Source organism: Capra hircus, chromosome 25, assembly GCF_001704415.2.
Source record: "Capra hircus breed San Clemente chromosome 25, ASM170441v1, whole genome shotgun sequence".
Classification (NCBI taxonomy): Eukaryota; Metazoa; Chordata; class Mammalia; order Artiodactyla; family Bovidae; genus Capra; species Capra hircus.
Genome location: NC_030832.1, coordinates 12,013,023 through 12,030,854, shown reverse-complemented (window position 1 = coordinate 12,030,854; position 17,832 = coordinate 12,013,023). Strand labels below are relative to the sequence as shown.

Genomic DNA, 17,832 nt, shown 5'->3' with positions numbered 1-17,832 from the left:
ATCTCATCCTCTGTCATCCCCTTCTCCTCCTGCCTTCAATCTTTCCCAGGATCAGTGTCTTTTCCAATGAGTCCGTTCTTCTGATTGGGTGACCAAAGTATTGGAACTTCAGCTTCAGCTGCAGTCCTTCCAATGAATATTCAGGGTTGATTTCCTTTAAGATAAGTTCATTAAGAAGATTAAAGAAATGAAAGCAGGTAAAGAGCTCAGAAGAATAATTGGAGCATAGGGGCCCAATAAATTCTCTTTAAACTTTGGAAGATCCAGCAATATGTTTATTATTCTGACAGCTTATAGCAGTGTTTCCCCAAGTGTGGCCAAACTCTCTAGGTCTGAACCTAGAAATATGCATTTTAGTGCACTCCCCAAGTGACGTGGACATAGGCTTATGTTGGAGACTCACCAGCTTACCTGCTAAGAGATGTTGGGTAAATCTATTTTGTTCACAGCAATTTCCTCATTTGGTTCTCAATCAATTCAGTCCATGTCAAGAAGACAGGGTGCACATCCAGTGTCTTCTAGTCTGTGTCCTTCAATAGCTGGCCATTTGGGGTCGTGTGATCTGCATGAAATGGAAATAGGCAAGCTGATGTGTTTAGACATGGAGTGAGGATTTTCAGAATGATTTTTCACTTGTCATCTAGTTGAGTCACCGTTGCAGGGACCCTGGCAGCAACTGTCCCCCTTACTGGAGAAAGACGCCACTGGGAGGCCAAGGAGAGCCACGGCTGCCCTGCCCCCGTCCCCACCGAGAGCTGGTGGGTGGTGTCTGAATATGCCTCCCATCCGCCATCACACTGGGGCTTCCCAGGTGGCACCAGTGGTTAAAAGCCCACCTGCCAAAGCAGGATACGCGAGAGACTCAGGTTCAATCCCTGGATCAGGAAGATCCCTGGAGGAGGGCCTGGCCATCCACTCCAGCATTCTTGCCTAGAGAATCCCATGAACAGAGGAGCCTGGGGGGCTAGCATCCATAGCGTCGCAAAAAGTCAGACATGAATGAAGCGACTTAACATGCATGATCACACTTGATCTTTCTGAAGAGAAAAATCGGGACTTTATGTTATAATGATTTGACTCTGCCAAAAATCCAGAAATAGCAAACTTGAAGTAACCAAATCAATAAACAGTGTTCAGTAAGATGTACTGAATAACAGTATTTAGTATGTTCTTACATACAAGAACAGTTCGTGAATGGAGAATTTTCAGACTTAAAAAGGATATGAAGGGGCATGACTTTACAGGATGGCTTATAAAGAGACAATGAGGAAGTTGTTTAACCGTTACAGTCATTGCTTATTACAATGGAAATTTCCAGGCATCAGGGGATTGGTTAAAAGTGCCTATCTTATTCCCTCACCATAGTGAAGGTGCGGTTTAAGGGTAGAAACTTCCAGCTAGTAGATAAATAAGTTCTGGAGATCGAAAACATAGCATAGTGTTTACACACAATAATATTGTAATAGAAATATCAAAATGGCTAAGGGACTAGAACTTAATTAGGCTCAGAATACTTATTCCCAGAAATGATAATTATGTGTTGTGATAGAGGTGATAGCTAAATCTACAATGATCATTATATTGTGCTATGTAAATGTATCAAATTAACAGGTAATATGCCTTAAACTTATACAATGTTATTATGTCCAATATATTTCAATAAAGAAATAAATTTAATAGACTCACAGACATAGAAAACAAACTTATGGTTACCAAAGAGGAAAGGCGAGGGGAGGGACAAACTAGGAGTTTGGGATTAATAGATACACACTCTCCTCATTTCTGTGCTGGAAAACCATGGCTGCACCCAGCTGGCCTGTTATGGAGCACTGAGGTATTGAAGAACTCCCATGGAAGGCCAGAAAGCCACACTCCTGGCAGGAGCCAGAAGCAATAGAGCCAGGAGTGATGTGGGGATGTTAGTGATGAGACCATCAGTGGGCTGGTCTTTGAGCACGTGTGAAGCATGGCTGGGGCCACACAGAACAAGCCAAGGGAGATGGTGGTGAAGGAGAAGGCCATGTGGTTCTTTGCTGGAGACAAAGGGCCATGGCAGTTTAAGTGTTTATGCCAATTTGGCTCCATTTGTGGGTAAGCCAGGTGAAACCTGGATCATTTTGGAATTATCTGTGCACGTTGCTGCACTAGACTGTGAACACCTAGAAGGAAGGACTCAGGTCTTGCATGATTTTTAATCCCAGCATCGGGTGCACAAAGCTGGGGCTTAATCAGTACTTGCTAAATGGCCTGATGAACTCCATTTATTAATGCATTCATTCATTCATTCATTTAACAAATAATCAGTGAATATAATATTGTCCAGGCACTGTGTTAGAGCTGGGTTAACACTGGTGAATAAACCACATTGTTAGCTGCCCTTGTGAAGCCTGTAATCTAGTGAGGGACGGACAAGCACATGAAATTAATGTATAATTGAAAAAATTATGAAAAATGCTAAATGTGGAATATAGGGAGAAGGATAAAGGGAGAAGGAAGATGCCTGAAGATCGAGTACCAGGAAAACCCTCTTTGAGGATTGATGTTTAAGTCAAGAATTCTTGAAGGATGGAAACATGGAAGGTGGAAGAGCCTTCTCAGCAGCCATCACAGCATGTGCAAAGGCCCTGAGGCAAGAATTAACGGAGTGGCACATGATTTATGGACATGAAGCAGGGCAGACAAGCCCGGCGTGCTGCAGTTCATGGGGTTGCAAAGACTCAGATATGACTTGGTCACCGAACAACAACAACACAAGATTTATAAGAAAGATAACCCACACCCTAGATTGCTGCTCACTGAACAGCTCTACCCTGTTTAAGCAACAGAAATCCTGAAATAAGAGTCAAGTCTGTCTGAGGCAAACCAAGTTCTGTTGTGAGCCCTCGGGATTGCTTTAGTTTGTGCTCCTTTACAAAAGGAGAGTCATCCATTTGGAAAATCCAGGCGCTGCAGGGTTTGAGTTTCTAGGAGACGTTCGCATCTCAGGGCTCAACCTAAAATCTAGTCTTGTAGGTTTCTAATTTGTTACTCTTTCCCCCATCTTGATCATGGAAGATGAAAGCGTGAGTCATGCGATTTAGAACCTGTTAGTGTCACATTTCAGGGCCACGTTCCAAATAGAAAGGAATATTTTTTTTTTGGTGAAGATAATGAAAAAGTTCTAGCTCTCCTGTTACTATTTATGTGACCCTGAACCTCTTACCTCAACTTCCCACACCTGGTTGCTTCCTTGCCAAAACAGTCTTTGTGAGCCCCGTGATGTTTATGAGAACTGGCTCAGTTTTGTGCAGTAGGAAAGCATTTCTTGAGCACCTAACAGTCAGTCACTCTTTTGACGAATGCGTTGATTCCCTCTCTGTATGTTTTAAGCACTGTGTGAAACTCTGGAGATATAACGGAGTAAAACAGGAGCATCCCAGCTGCCAAGAGCTCACGGTCTACCAGGAAAGACAGGCTTAAAGCACAGCAGATGTGAATTTCAGCCCAAAATGTTAGCACTATATATAAAACAGGTAGGCAACAAGGATGTATTGTATACCACAAACATCTTGAAATTTACTGTATACCCCAAATAATGGAAAAGAATCTAAAGAATTTTTTGAGAAAATACACACACACACACACACACACACACACATATATTATTGCTGTTTTCTTGTTGCTAAGTTGTGTCTTTTGCAACTCCATGGGCTGTAGCCTGCCAGGCTTCTCTGTCCAGGGGATTTCCCAGGCAAAGATACTGGAGTGGCTTGCCATTTCCTTCTCCAGGAGATCTTCCCTACCCAGGGACTGAGCTCGCATCTTCTGCTTGGCAGGCAGATTCTTTAGCACTGAGCCGCTAGGGAAGCCCTATATATCATCACTTTGCTGTACAGTTGAAGCTAACACAATGTTGCAAATCAACTATACTCCAGTCAAATTAGTTTTTTTAAGTGAGGTTGCAAGAAATAGCAAAGATATTTATTGTCTGTAAACCAAGTGAAGGCGCCTTTCAAGCCCCAGTTGTGTCTGGTTGGCAGGTAATTCAGTCTTGGACATTACCAGGCTCAGTATCTTAACGTGGGACTTTGCAGAGGACCTTGACTTCATCCCATGAGACTTCTAGCAGAGAACGTATGCTCTGCCCAGATTCCTGACCCCGGGAGATGGTGAGATGATAAATTTGTATTGTTTTAAGCCCTTGGATTAGTGGTGGTTTTGCAGCAGTAGAGCAAGAATACAGAGGGTCTCCACCCTTCCCCACGTCTCTCCTGGTTTCTGTGAGTGTCCTAGCATGTGAGCCTTCATGGTTCTCGCTGTGGTTTCCATGACACCTGAGAAACCACGAGCCTTACTGACCAACAGCCCAGACATTGTGACCCAAGGTCTTTGGTGCAACAGACCTCCAAGTCCTTGTGCCAAGCATCCATCCCCACTGTCCATCCTCGCTGTGGCATACTCTCTTGTCTCAAAGCTAGACCCCAAAATCAAGCTTCTCTCTTCCTGTTCCCCTGCTGGGATGATGCCAGAAGTGGCTTAGAATTTCATAATATGGAGGGGAAAAAATAAAACAAACCCAGATTCTTACTTTGCTTTAAAATGACATGAAGAATCATCACAGAGCACTGAGCTAGAGGGGTGGGATGAGGGAGGGAGGTCCGAGGGGGAGGGGATATGTGTATACATACAGCTGATTCACTTTGTTGTACAGCAGAAACTAACACAACCTTGTAAAGCAATAATGTGCTCAGTCGCTCAGGTGTGGCCGGCTCCTTGTGACCCCATGGACTGTAGCCCACCAGGCTCCTCAGCCCACGGAATTCTCCAGGTAAGAATACTGGAGTAGGTAGCCATTTCCTTCTCCAGGAAAGCAATTATACTCCAATAACAAAATAAATTCACAAACAAAAAGATAACATGGAAGAAGGGGTCCTACAGACAACTTGGGATTAGTGTAGGGGACTGGGGGCAGTTTGGAAAGCAAAGCGTGGCTATTTCTCCTTTGTTCTTATCGTTCTGCAGAACTGACAATGGAACACCAATGTCTTCATATATTTTCCCATCAAACTAATGATGACATTATACCGTTTCAAGTGCAGTAATAGGAGAAGAATGTGGTGCAACAGGAGCATATGCCAGGGGCCGTTGGCATTTTCTAGCGAGTCTAGTGGAAGATTGTGGGGTTGCACCCAGCAGTGCAAGCCCTGTACTTAGCCAGCCTCAGGACGGAAGAAAGAGCTCGGAGTCAGTGACAGAGACATCAGTGGTTTAATGAATGGGGGGATCTTACAAGCAAGTTCCTGGAGTGACACCCCACCATGTGTGGCAGATGGTAGGTGGGACATGGCAGGAGACTACCAGTTATAGGCGGGATTGACATCAGATTGGCTCATCCATTACCAGGGAAACAAGCAGAGGGGCACACTGCTCACCACCCCTTTGATAAGCTATCATGGTCGAGATGTTCTAATCTGAAGACTGGAACAATCACTAGCTGGGGCAGAGGCACGTATGTAGGAAGGTCAGTCATGTGAGTAGGGTGTAGGTGAACACTGGTCAAGCGGGGGATGTACAGAGAGCGAGAGAACAGCCATCTTAGGGGCCTGATCGTACGGAAACTTACTGATGGAAGTGGAATTTAGCGTGAGAGCCCAAGAATGAGGAATTAACTAGGTGAAAGTGTAGTAGGATTGGGAGGGGGGGTGGTGGAAGGAGACAATATGTTATTAACTCAAAGCCAAGCAAGACATGGCACAGTTAAAGAATGAAAGAGCATGTGCTGGAGAGAAGGGGATGACGCTGGGGAATAAGTCTCGGTAAATAAGAAAGGCTCAGCCAGGAAATGCCGTACAAACCCAGTTAACAACATCTCTGTATCAGTCAGCTTTTGCTGTTGTAATTCTGCCTAAAAAAAACCTCCCAAACTACATGGGCTATTAAAAACAAAAAGCATTTCAATTTTGCTTATGGGTCTCTGGAGAGGCAGTTGTGTTTCTGGGCTTGACTAGAATCAGCTAGGTTTGAATCTAGGTTGGGCAGTGGGTTGACTCCACCTGCTTCCTCCTTCTCTTTGGACCAAAGGCTAAGTGAGGCATGTTTTTCTCACTGTAGATGGCAGATATGCAACCAGGTGAGAGGAAGCATGTAATGTTTCTTAGGGTCTCAGCTGGGAACTGACACAATGGTAGTTCCATTCAAGTTCCATTGGCCAAGGCTAGTCACCAGGCCAGGGCAGGAAAGGTCACTTTGCCCACAGAGGAAGAGACACACTACAGAGGCTCACAGAAAAGGGCAGGGAGGTGCGATTTCTAAATCAGGGAGGGAAGAGAGAAGTGGGAACAGCAGCCCAACTTGTGATCCTAGGGGTAATAGAAACCCATGCCAGGGTTTCAAGGAGAGCTATGAATAAAATGATCAGATGAGCAAAACGTTGTGCCAGTGTGAACAGCCCTGCTCTCAAGAGTCCTGAGGGGTGCAGCACTTCCTCCATGGTTCTTGGTCCTACTTGGTCACGTGAGCCTCACAGCTGGCCTATCTGTTCTCAGAAATTCACACAACCTCTAATGAACTGTTGCCCCTTCCCTTAGCTGTGGTCCTTAATAGGACTGACCCGGGAATTGAACCCAGGTCTCCTGCATTGCAAGTTCAATCTTTACCATCTGATACACCAGGGAAGCCCCAACAATACACCAGAGTGGATGAGTCAGATGAGTCCAGCACAGTCCCCTTCTGCCATCTTCTGTCCCCAAACCCCTGGAAGCGACCAAAATAATATTACTAAAAGGGAAAACAAATGACCAACAGAAAACATAACATCAATGAAAAACAACAAGAGAGGGACATTAGTGGACCAGAAACAATGAGAAATCACTACAAGCAAGTAAACAGGATGTGACTGAAGGAAGGAAAATTGGTAAGAGGCTTGGGGACAGGACAGGTTACAGACTTTGCAGGGCCCAGTGCAAAATGAAGATGCTGGGCCCAGGTTAAGAAATGATTTAGGATTTCAAGATGGCGACACCAGAGAACTCAAATAAGCCCAGAGCCCTTCTACATGTACAGCCCATTGAGAAGAAGAAAGATTTCATTAAGGTGACTAGTCAGTTGACCTTAATACAGACAGGATCCTAAGTTATCCAACTGGGCCCAGTGTAATCACGTGAGCCTCATGAGACTCTAAGTAGAAAAGCCACCAAGCTAAGCTGCACATAACCTTCTGAAAGATGGAAGGTATGAGATAATAAATCTATATTGTTTAAAAAAAAGAAGAAGATTCCTTTTCTTTCCTGGCAAGGGCTCAGCCAATGAAAAGCCACAGACACTGCACAGGCCCCATGCCCATGAAGCTGGCCGGCTAAGGGCAGCAGGCACCATGTGCAGGAGGGGGCCAAGAGCAACAATCATGGGGATTGGTTTGAAATCAGATTTATAACCAGGGCAGGATTCCCACGTGGTGCCGTGGTAAACAATCTGCCTCCCACTGCAGGAGACACAGGAGATGCAGTTTCGATCCCTGGGTTGGGAAGATCTCCTGGAGGAGGAAATGGCTGCAGTATTCTTGCCAGGATAATCCCATGGACAGAGGAGCCTGGCAGGCTACAGTCTATGGGGTGGTAAAGAGCTGGACACAACTGAGCCACTGAGCACGCATTACAACCAGAGCAGTTGATGAGTTTAGCACGTGTCTTCTGCCAGGCCTGAAACCCTCCACTTGTTCCCATCAGGTGAAGGATTGGTTCTTCTGGCCTGGACTGCTGTCATAGTAACCACTCACTGGGTGGCTTAGACAACAGAGATGCATTGTCTCCCAACTCTGGAAGCCAGAAATCAGGAACTGTGGTGTCAGCTGGGCTGGTTCCTCCTGGAGGTGGTGAGAGAAGTCAGTCCCATTTTCCCTAGCTTCTGGAGGTCTGGTGGCAATCTTTGGTGTTCCTTGGCATCGCCCCAATCTCTGCCTTCAGCTTCAGGTGTTGTACTGCCCATGTACATGTCTGCATCCAAAGTCCCACTTTTCATAAGACACCACTCATACTGGATTAAGGGGAGGGTCCATCCTTCTCCAGTAGGACCTCATTTTAAATAATTATATCTGCCATGACCCTATTTCTAAACATCATATTCTGCTCAATATTTTGTAATAATCTATAAAAGACTCTGAAAAAGAATATATATAGATACGTAGATAAAACTGAGTTATTTTGCAGTACACCTGAACTAACAGAACATAGTGAATCAACTATAGTTCGATTAAAAAAATGAAGTCACATTCTAAAGCACTGGGGGTTAGCCAAATGTCCAACGACAAATGGATGGAAAATGAAGACGTAATACATATATACTTAGTCATAATCGGTAACAAAACTAGGTCATTTACAGTGATGGGGATGGACCTAGAGTCTCTCATACAGAGTGAAGTAAGTCAGAAAGAGAAAAAACAAATACTGTATATTAATGCAAATATATGGAATCTAGAAAAATAGTGCTGCTCCTGCTGCTGCTAGGTCGCTTCAGTTGTGTCCAACTCTGTGCGACCCCACAGACGGCAGCCCACCAGGCTCCGCTGTCCCTGGGATTCTCCAGGCAAGAACACTGGAGTGGGTTGCCATTTCCTTCTCCAATGCATGAAAGTGCAGTCGTCTGACTCTTAGTGACCCCATGGACTGCAGCCCACCAGGCTCCTCCGTCCATGGGATTTTCCAGGCAAGAGTACTGGAGTGGGGTGCCATTGCCTGTGCAAATTAACCTATTTTCAGGGCAGGAATAAAGACGCAGATATACGGAACAAACATATGGACCCGGGGGAAGGAGAGGGTGGAAGCAATTGGGAGAGTATGATTGACATGTACACACTACCATGTGTAAAATGATAGTGTGAAAGGGCTTCCTGTGGAAGCTCCTGTATAGAAGGGCTTCCCTGGTGGCTCAGCTGGTAAAGAATCTGCCTGCCATGCAGGAGATCTGGGTTTGATCCCTGAGTTGGGAAGATCTCCTGGAGAAGGGAAAGGCTACCCACTCCAGTATTCTGACCTGGAGAATCCCATGGACTGTATAGTCCATGGGGTCATAGTCAGACATGACTGAGCGACTTTCACTTTCACTTCATGTGTAAAATAGATAGCTAGTGGGCAGCTGCTGTATAGTACAGGGGACTCGGCTTAGTGCTGTGTGGTGACCTAGATGGATGGGAGGTGGGGGTGGGAAGGAGGTCCAAGAGGCAGGGGATATATCTATACAGAGAGCTGATTCACTTCACTGTACAGTAGAAACTAATGCAACATTGTAAAGCAATTCTACTCTAATGATAAAATAAAAAATAAAATTTTAAAGCACTAGGGGTTAGGAATGCAACACATGAATCTGACCAGAGACACAATTCAACCCACAACAGGGGTGTGGTGGGAGCTTGAGGCGGAGGTGCAGGGCCGTGCCCCGGCACAGACTTCTTCACTCCCAGGCCGCGGGCAGGCAGGGATGCCCCCCCTCACCCCCCGCCTCACCTGGCTGCGTTCTGCTCCTCTCCCCACAACCACAGGCAGCAGATGGCCCTAAACAGACAGCAGCAAAGGAGGACCATCAAACACCAGGGGCAAACCAAATGTCAGGGAATGAGAAAGTTGCTCATGAAGAATATCATTTGATTAGACTGCATCACTTATCCAAAACAGATGGACTTTTCATAGGCCTCTGGCAGTTCTGATTTTTACAACAAATACCCAACAAGTGCAGCCGTCTCTCGCACTACTCTACCTGCTGCAGTCAGGTTACAGTTTGGAAACACTGTGGCTTGACTCATCCAAGGTCAGAGGTTGTGAACCTCAGCTACACACTGGAGTCCTCTGGGGGGCTTTGAAAATGCTGCCTGGGCCCCACCATTGAACTGGTCAGGGGGGTGCAACCTGGACACCGAGATTTTTTTCTTTTGAAAGCTCCCAGGAGATCACAGGGCATAGCGGAGGCTGAGAACCACTGGCTTGGAACCCTCCCAGAACCTAGCCATCTGCGTAGCTGTAATGATGCATATTGATTGCAGATGGCATGGGATAGGTTTGTTGGGGGTTGTCTTTTGTTCGTTGCTTTCGAATGAAATGCATCAATATCTCTATTCTTTAACTCTGCAGGGCCACATGCTCTATTTTCTTTAACTTCTGTCGGTTGCTAAGGAGCCAAATCTTTGCTGTATGAAGTTCGACTTTGGCTTACACAAGCAGCACCTCAGCTGGAAACCGAGGCAGCGCAGTGAATTGTAGTAAAACAGAAAAGAACAGAAAATAGGTTTGCATTCAGTACAATGTACGATCAGGAGTAATCGTGTGGACCATAGCATCTTTTTTTTCCCCAAGGATGCAGGTTGGTCTTGGTTACTCTATTCAGCAGAAAACACTGGTCTAAGGCCACAGTGTATCTCTCCCTCTGTCTCTTGGGTTCTTTTCCTTTTACTCTCTCTCTCTCTCACTGATTCTCTTTCCATCTTCTCATTTATTCTCATCCTCTTTCTCTTCTCTTATGTTCCTTCCCATGTTGTCTCTCTCTTTCTCTTTCTATCCTCAAAACTCTTATTCTCACAACTTTCACAGGCTGGGGTAGAGGCAGCGTAGGTTCAATAGCTTAAATGCTCCAACAATCCAGACATTAAACGTGTAAACCCTACAATCTTCTGGGACATCTCCTATTGCTTCTTGTAAAAGATGTGAGGAGAAACCACACAGCCAAGAGAACTAAGTAGGTCTCTCTTTTCTCAACCCATGAAGTCTTTCTCTCCCACAGTCTTGTCTTTCCAAATCTATGTCACCCTGTTTGCTGGTCCCAGAAACTATACCTAGGGAAGTTGGCTACACAGACCTGGGAAATAATAATAGCGCATGCTAGAGCATCCTTCTTGCATGCCAGGCGCCCTTCTTAGCACCTCTGACCGATAAGGAGACATAGCCAGAGGTGGGGGTAGATTTCAAGCCCAGGCTTTGTGCTCCAGGGCCTTTATATTATGAGCATTTCAGAAGGGGGAGTGAGAAAAAAAGATTACAGAGAAGGAGAGACAGAAAGTAGAAAGCAGAAAGATGAAAGTCAGAGGCACAGGGGGATGGAGAGAGACAGCCACTAAGGTGCAAAGAAGGAGAAACAGAATAGGGCCATAAAAACCTCAACAGTAACAATCACAGAGCCAGAGAGAGCCCTGGTGAACACACTTCGTACTGGCTGTGAACTGGGTAAAAACAGTCCCATGTCTGGGGCCAGTGTAGCTGAGAATCTCCAGCTGTATGAAGTACAAGTTTGACTCGGGTATGGCTTGAAAGAATATTCTAATGTCATGGTTCACTGATTTTGGAAAATGTGTGTTTGTTTCTGGTTCACCTGGTGTCTTTTGAAAAGGGAGAAAAAAAAATCCCCTTTACTTCTAGTTTCAAGCCAGAAAAGAAAAAAAAAAAGGTAAAACATTGTATTTAAGTTTTGTTTAATTCAGCCTTCAGAAAACCAAGGCAAAAAATTCTGATTTTTTTTCAAGTCTTGTTATTTCCACTTGCTGATTGAAATCTTCAGAGACCCTGTTAAATCCAATGCCTAAACTAGTAGTTTCATTAGAAGTAAGCGGGGATAACAAGGCAGGATGGGGCTGCATTTCCTGGATCTGAAGTTCCAAGAGCACCCATCGTAGGGAAGTAGGGGTAGATGGAACCTGTTGGTGGTTATAATTGGTAGAGGTATTGCATTGTGATTTTCAGGCCAGTTCCAGTATCCTCAGCTAATCAATTTTATTTCTTTAATTTCTTAGTGTGGTAGGTGTTAGGGTGCTAGTGACTTATCTTTTGTGGTATGTTGCTGGGACCCTGAATCATTAAGAGGACTTATTTCCCTTCCAAATGGTCTTGGAATGTTGCTATCTGCTCATTCCATGCTGTGATCACTGGAGTGTAAGATGGAGACCTAATTTAATTCCATAAAAGTTGCATGTTCTTCAATAGGTGAATGGATATGTGAACTATGGTACATTCAGACAATGGAATATTATTCACTGTTAAAAAGAAATGACCCATCGAGCCATGAAAAGATATGAAGGAACCTTAAATGCTTATGACTGACTAAGTGGAAGAAGCCAGTCTAAAAATGCTACATACAGCATACTTTACGTTTTGAGGTGAACCTAAAACTGCTCTAAAAAATAAAGTCTTTACTTTCAAATTGTGGTGCTGGAGAAGACTCTTGAGAGTCCCTTGGACGGCAAGGAGATCAAACCAGTCAATCCTAAAGGAAATTAACCCTGAATATTTATTGGAAGGACTGATGCTGAAGTTGAAGCTCCCTTACTTTGGCCACCTGATGAGAAGAGCCAACTCACTGGAAAAGACCCTGATGCTGGGAAAGATTGAAGGTGGGAGGAGAGCAGGACAACAGAGGATGAGATGGTTGGATGGCATCACCAACTCAATGGGCATGAGTTTGAGCAAGCTCCAGGAGATAGTGAAGACAGGAAAGCCTGGTGTGCTGCAGTCCATGGGGTCACAAAGAACTGGACATGACTTAGCAACTATACAATAACACAAACATTTTAAAAGAGATTTATGTATTAAAGGCTTAATAATCTCATTTGTTAGGATGCTGTTAAACATGAAAATTCCCTTTCCTCTTTGATTTTTCCATCTCCTCTGAGTTGGGCCCCACTTTTTGCTCAAATTGATTTTTAATAGAACAACTACTATGAGCCAAGTTTGTCTCTTTTACAAAGGAGACTTAGGCTTGGCAAAGGCTTATTGGTATTTCCAAAGGACACAGCACATAATAGAACCAGGAGTTTTCAAACACGAGATTTTCCAAATTCTGAGCTTTCCCACTGCTTCTCCATCCTGAGAATCTGCTAGAGGTTTGACAGTCATTCCCATGCAGCTTTCTGTAGTTTCCTACTTAACTCCTGGGACTGAAAACTCCTCGGTCTCCTGTTCCATACTGCAGTTCACAAAGACTATCCCAGAACTGATACCTGCAAGCCACCAGGACCCAGATTCAACTAATAGAAATTGCTCCACAGGGCAGAGAGCTCCCCAGGGTGGAACGGATTGCTTCAGTAGTAACGACCTCCCCATCACCCCAGATATTCAAGCAGATGATAGAAAAACAAGGATTCTTCAATTGGGATTCACAAATGAACTGTGGACCATCTAAAATCGCCAAATTTTGAGCGTGGAGTATACACATATATGGAGGAGAGTTACACTAGGTTTTCAAATTTTAGTTTGACCCAATAGTTGAGAACTTTTGAGACCAAAGGTGGAGGAGAGGGTGGAATGAAATTACATCCCAAAGTTGATCATCCAAGAGTCTCCCTACTGAGTCCTTTTCATGAGTTAAAAATGAGTCCTCAGGGATAATATTAAGCCAGGCATCAGCCGAAAGACTTGAGTCTCCTGTGCTCCATCATAGGAGTCTGCTTTCCTAGGGTCAGGGTGAAAATGAACTGTAAATTGCATAAAAATACGGCATCTTAACTAAGGTGATGGAAGTGCTCGAAATGTGTACCATGTATTGCTACTGAAAAAAAAAACCAGCTATATTTGAAAGCACTAAAAGCTAATATATAGACTTAAAGGACAGACTTGTGGTTGTCAAGAAGAAGAGGTGTGAAGGAGGAATGGACTGGGAGTCTGGAGTTAGCAGAGGCAAACTATTATGTACGGAATGGATAAACAATAAGGCCCTACTGTATAGCACAGGAACAATATTCAATATCCTGTGATAAACCATAGTGGAAATGAAAAGAAAAATGTATGTATGTGTATAACCAAATCACTTTGCTCTCCAGCAGAAGTTAACACACTGGAAATCAACTAAACTCCAATAAAAAAATTTTTTTAAACGAATGTATCTTAGCTTCTTAGAGCTTTTGTAACAAAGCACCACCAACTTGGTACCTTAAAACAAGAGAAAGTCACATTAAACTAAATTATACCTACAACAATCCTATTTTCAAATAAGGTCATTAATCTGAGCTCCTGGGGGTCTAGATTTGAATATATCTTGTTTGATGTACACAATTCAGTACACAGAAAAATAAAATCATAGTTCTGCTTGCAAATGTATGTCCATTTACAGAGATAGGTATATTTTATAATATGTAAGTTAAACTTTGTAAAAAATGAATAAACAGAAACCCCAATAAAGTAGAGTTGGGAAACCACAAGGGGGAGCTCTCACGCCCTCTGATGATAGCACAGCCCAAAGGAAAGAAAGACTCCTTTTAAGGACTCAGCCAGTACAAAGCCATGGAACCTTTGTTTACTACTACCCCCATCCGCACCCAACTTGCTTTTCCTCTCTATAAAAGCTTTCTCCTTCTCTTGCTCCTTGGGGACTTGCAGTGACTCACTATGGGTGCAGACCACCAAGTTAATATTCTCTGCTGATTCCGATTAAACCCATCTTTCATGGAGAAAAAATATCAGCAGTCTATTTGTTTCAGGTCAACATTTTAAATCAAGTAATTTTTAAAGAGTGGCAAGGAGATTTTTCAAACCATTGCTGGGATTCTGAAGTTCATATAGTCAGCGCTATATCTTAACACACCATCTGAAAGTTTCAAGTCATATTTAGTGAACCAACTATTCCATTTCTCATGTACTGCTCAGAGACACACTCACATGAGTTTAGATAGCACAAAATTAGGAGCAATCTAAATCTCTTGGTAAATAAATTGAAATTAGCCAATCATGGACTACTATGCCACAATAACAAAGAATGAGATAATGTGACATTTAGTGACATGGAAAGAAATCTGAGATAGAAAAAAGCATAAAACAGACTGACACAGGAAACATACCATTTGAATAAAACACGAAAAGTCAACATCAGAAAAAAGTGTACTACATGTTGTCTGAGAATACAAATGTAAAATAAATCTTGAGCATTTACTATGTTCCAGGCTCTGTTCCAACAGACTGACATATAATAACTTATTAACTTCTCAGAACTAATTAACTACTATATTATTATAGCTCGTTTAATGAAGATGAAGCTAAGGCACAAAGAGGTTAAGTTACATCTCCAAAGATATCACCTGGTGGAATCAGAATTTGAATCCAGGCTTGTCTGAGTTCAGAGGACTATTTCCAATCCGGGCTGTTTTACGTACTCCAGAAGAATGCACATTAAAATAATGAATGTGCTTATACTCACTGGAAATATACTACATACTATCTTATAAGTTGCTTTTTTCTTTTACAAGTCTGTTATGAACACTGCCCCCATTTCATTAAGTATTTCTCTTAAAAATGTATTTTGGCTTTTTCCCTTAATTACTCTTAGTCATCATGATAAACCTACTACGTTTGGGGAACTTGAAGGAGAGCTGGAGGTAATGTTAGAGACCACCTTGCTCACCTTCCTTGCTTATGAATGTAGCATATTCCCAATGAGTATAAGCACACACACACACACACACACACACACACACATGTATATAGAAAGTTTCACACATATAAAAAATTATCTGAGTAAGACAAAGCAGATTATTACCAGTGATGGCATTGAAATTACTGATATTTTATTCTTGGCATGTTTTTGCATTTTATAATTTTTCTGTAAGGTACAGGTTTTACTTTATTAGCTGGAAAAAAATAAATTTTGTGAATGTTTTCTTCTGATCATTAAGTTAATATGTGTATCTTCTAATAGAGCTAATATTTTGTAACTATGTAATTGGAATTAAAGTGATAGTTGACCAAAAAAAGAAAAAAGTCCTGAGCATTCACCTTCAGAAATGAGTAAAGGGGAATCCATGACTCCAGTTAGTAATCAATGGATTTTAAATTTTTTACTATTGTTAGGAAATAATGCAGAGAGATTTGTATATCATTTACTCAGTTCAGTTCAGTTCAGTTCAGTCGCTCAGTCGTGTCCAACTCTTTGCGACCCCATGAATCGCAGCACGCCAGGCCTCCCTGTCTATCACCAACTCCCGGAGTTCACTCAGACTCACAACTATTGAGTTAGTGATGCCATCCAGCCATCTCATCCTCTGTCATCCCCTTCTCCTCCTGCCCCCACTCAGTTTCCCCCAATAATACGATCTTGCAAAATTGTAGTAGAATATCATTATCAGGACATTGACATTGGTGTAATCCACTGGTAAGTCCACCTGTTTTTACTCATTCATGTGTGTGTATTTGGCTCTGTGCACTTTTTATCTATTTATTTTTGGCTGTGCTGGGTCTTCGATGCTGTGAGCAGGCTTTCTCTAGTTTTGGTGAACAAGGGCTACTCTCGAGTTGTGGTGCCCAGGCTTCTCATTTCGGTGGCTTGTCTGGTTGCAGAGCACGGGCTTTAGGACTTCCGGGCTTCAGTAGTTGGGGCTCATGGGGCTTAGTTGCCCTGCATCACGTGGAATTTTCCTGGATGAAGAATCAAAAGTTGCATACATTCCATATGAATTTTAGAATCATTTTTACTATCTCTGAAAAACTCTGTTGGAATTTTGATAAGATTTGCGTTGAGTCTGTAGACTTGGTGGGGGCAACATGGACATTTAAAAAATATTTTTCCAGTCTACAAACATGGGATATCTTTCCCTTTATTTTTATGTTATTCAATTTCTTTCACCAATGTTTTGTAATTTCCAGTATCAGGTCTTTCATCTCCTTGGTTAAATGTATTCCAGGTCTTTCAATACCATAGTTTACTCTTAGCATGTAGAAATATAACTGATTTTTTCCATGTTGAATTTACATCCTGCAAATTTAATGAATTCCTTTACTAGTTCTAACAGTTTTTCTGGTGGCATCTTTAGGATTTTCTATATATAAAATCATGTCATCTGCAAATGGAGACAATTTCACTTCTTCCTTTCCTACTTGGGTACCATTTGTTTCTTCCTCTTGCCTAATTACCTCTGGCTAAGACTTCAAATTCTATGTTAATTAGAAGTGTTGAGAGTGATACCTTTGTCTTGTTTCTGATCATAGAGCAAAAGGCTTCAGTTTTTCACCATTACAGTATGATGCGAACTGTGGGCTTGTCACATTTGGCCGTTATTATGTTGACATTCATTTCCTCTACACCTAATCTGCTGAGATTTTTTTTATCATGAGCAGATGCTGAGTTTTGGCAAATGCTTGTTCAGCATCTGTTGAAATGATCATATGATTTCTATCCTTCATTCTGTCAATGTGGTGTATCATGTATATTGATATGTATATGTTGAATCATTCTTACATTCTGGCAATAAATCCCATTTGATGGTACTGTATGACCCTTTAAATGTGCTGTTGGAATTTGTTTACTAGTATTGTGCTGAGGTTTTCTGCATTCATACTTACCAGGAATATTGTCTTGGAATTTTCTTTTCTTGGAGATCCTCATCTGACTTTGATATCAGGGTTCTGTTGGCCTCATTAGGAGCAATTCCTTTCCGCTTCAAATATTTGTAAGAGTTTGAGGAGGATTGACATTAATTATTCTTTAAGTGTTTGGTAGTATTTACCCATGAAGCCATGGGGTCCTGGGCTTTCTTTGTTAGAGCTTTTTTGATTACTGATTTAATCTCCTTATTAATAATTGATCTGTTCAGATTCCCTGTTTCTTCATGATTAAGACTTGGTAGTTCACATGTTTTTAGGAATTTATCGATTTCTTCCAGGTTGTCCAATTTGTTGAGATGTAATTGTTCACAGTAGTCTCTCATTATCCTTTCTGTTTCTGTGGCATTAGCTGTAATATATCCTCTTTCACTTTTATTTATTTTAATCTCTTTTTGTTTTAGTCTTGCTAAAGATTTCTCAATTTCATCTATCTTTAAAAAACTCAACTCTTCGTATCATTGACCTTTCTATTGTTTTTCTAGCCTCTATTTACATTTATCCAATATAACTCTGT

At 42.5% G+C, this 17,832-nt stretch overlaps 1 protein-coding gene across 1 annotated transcript in view; it reads right to left on the bottom strand.

Moving 5' to 3' along the window:
* Window positions 227-17,832, bottom strand: part of SHISA9 (shisa family member 9) — a 534,699-nt gene continuing 517,093 nt past the window's right edge. The window contains exons 4-5 of the mRNA XM_013974979.2: window positions 9,477-9,524; window positions 227-562 (exon numbers count right to left, since the gene is read on the bottom strand). Coding sequence (XP_013830433.2) covers window positions 519-562; window positions 9,477-9,524 — 92 coding nt within the window. The 3' untranslated portion in view covers window positions 227-518. The remainder of the gene's footprint in view (window positions 563-9,476; window positions 9,525-17,832) is intronic.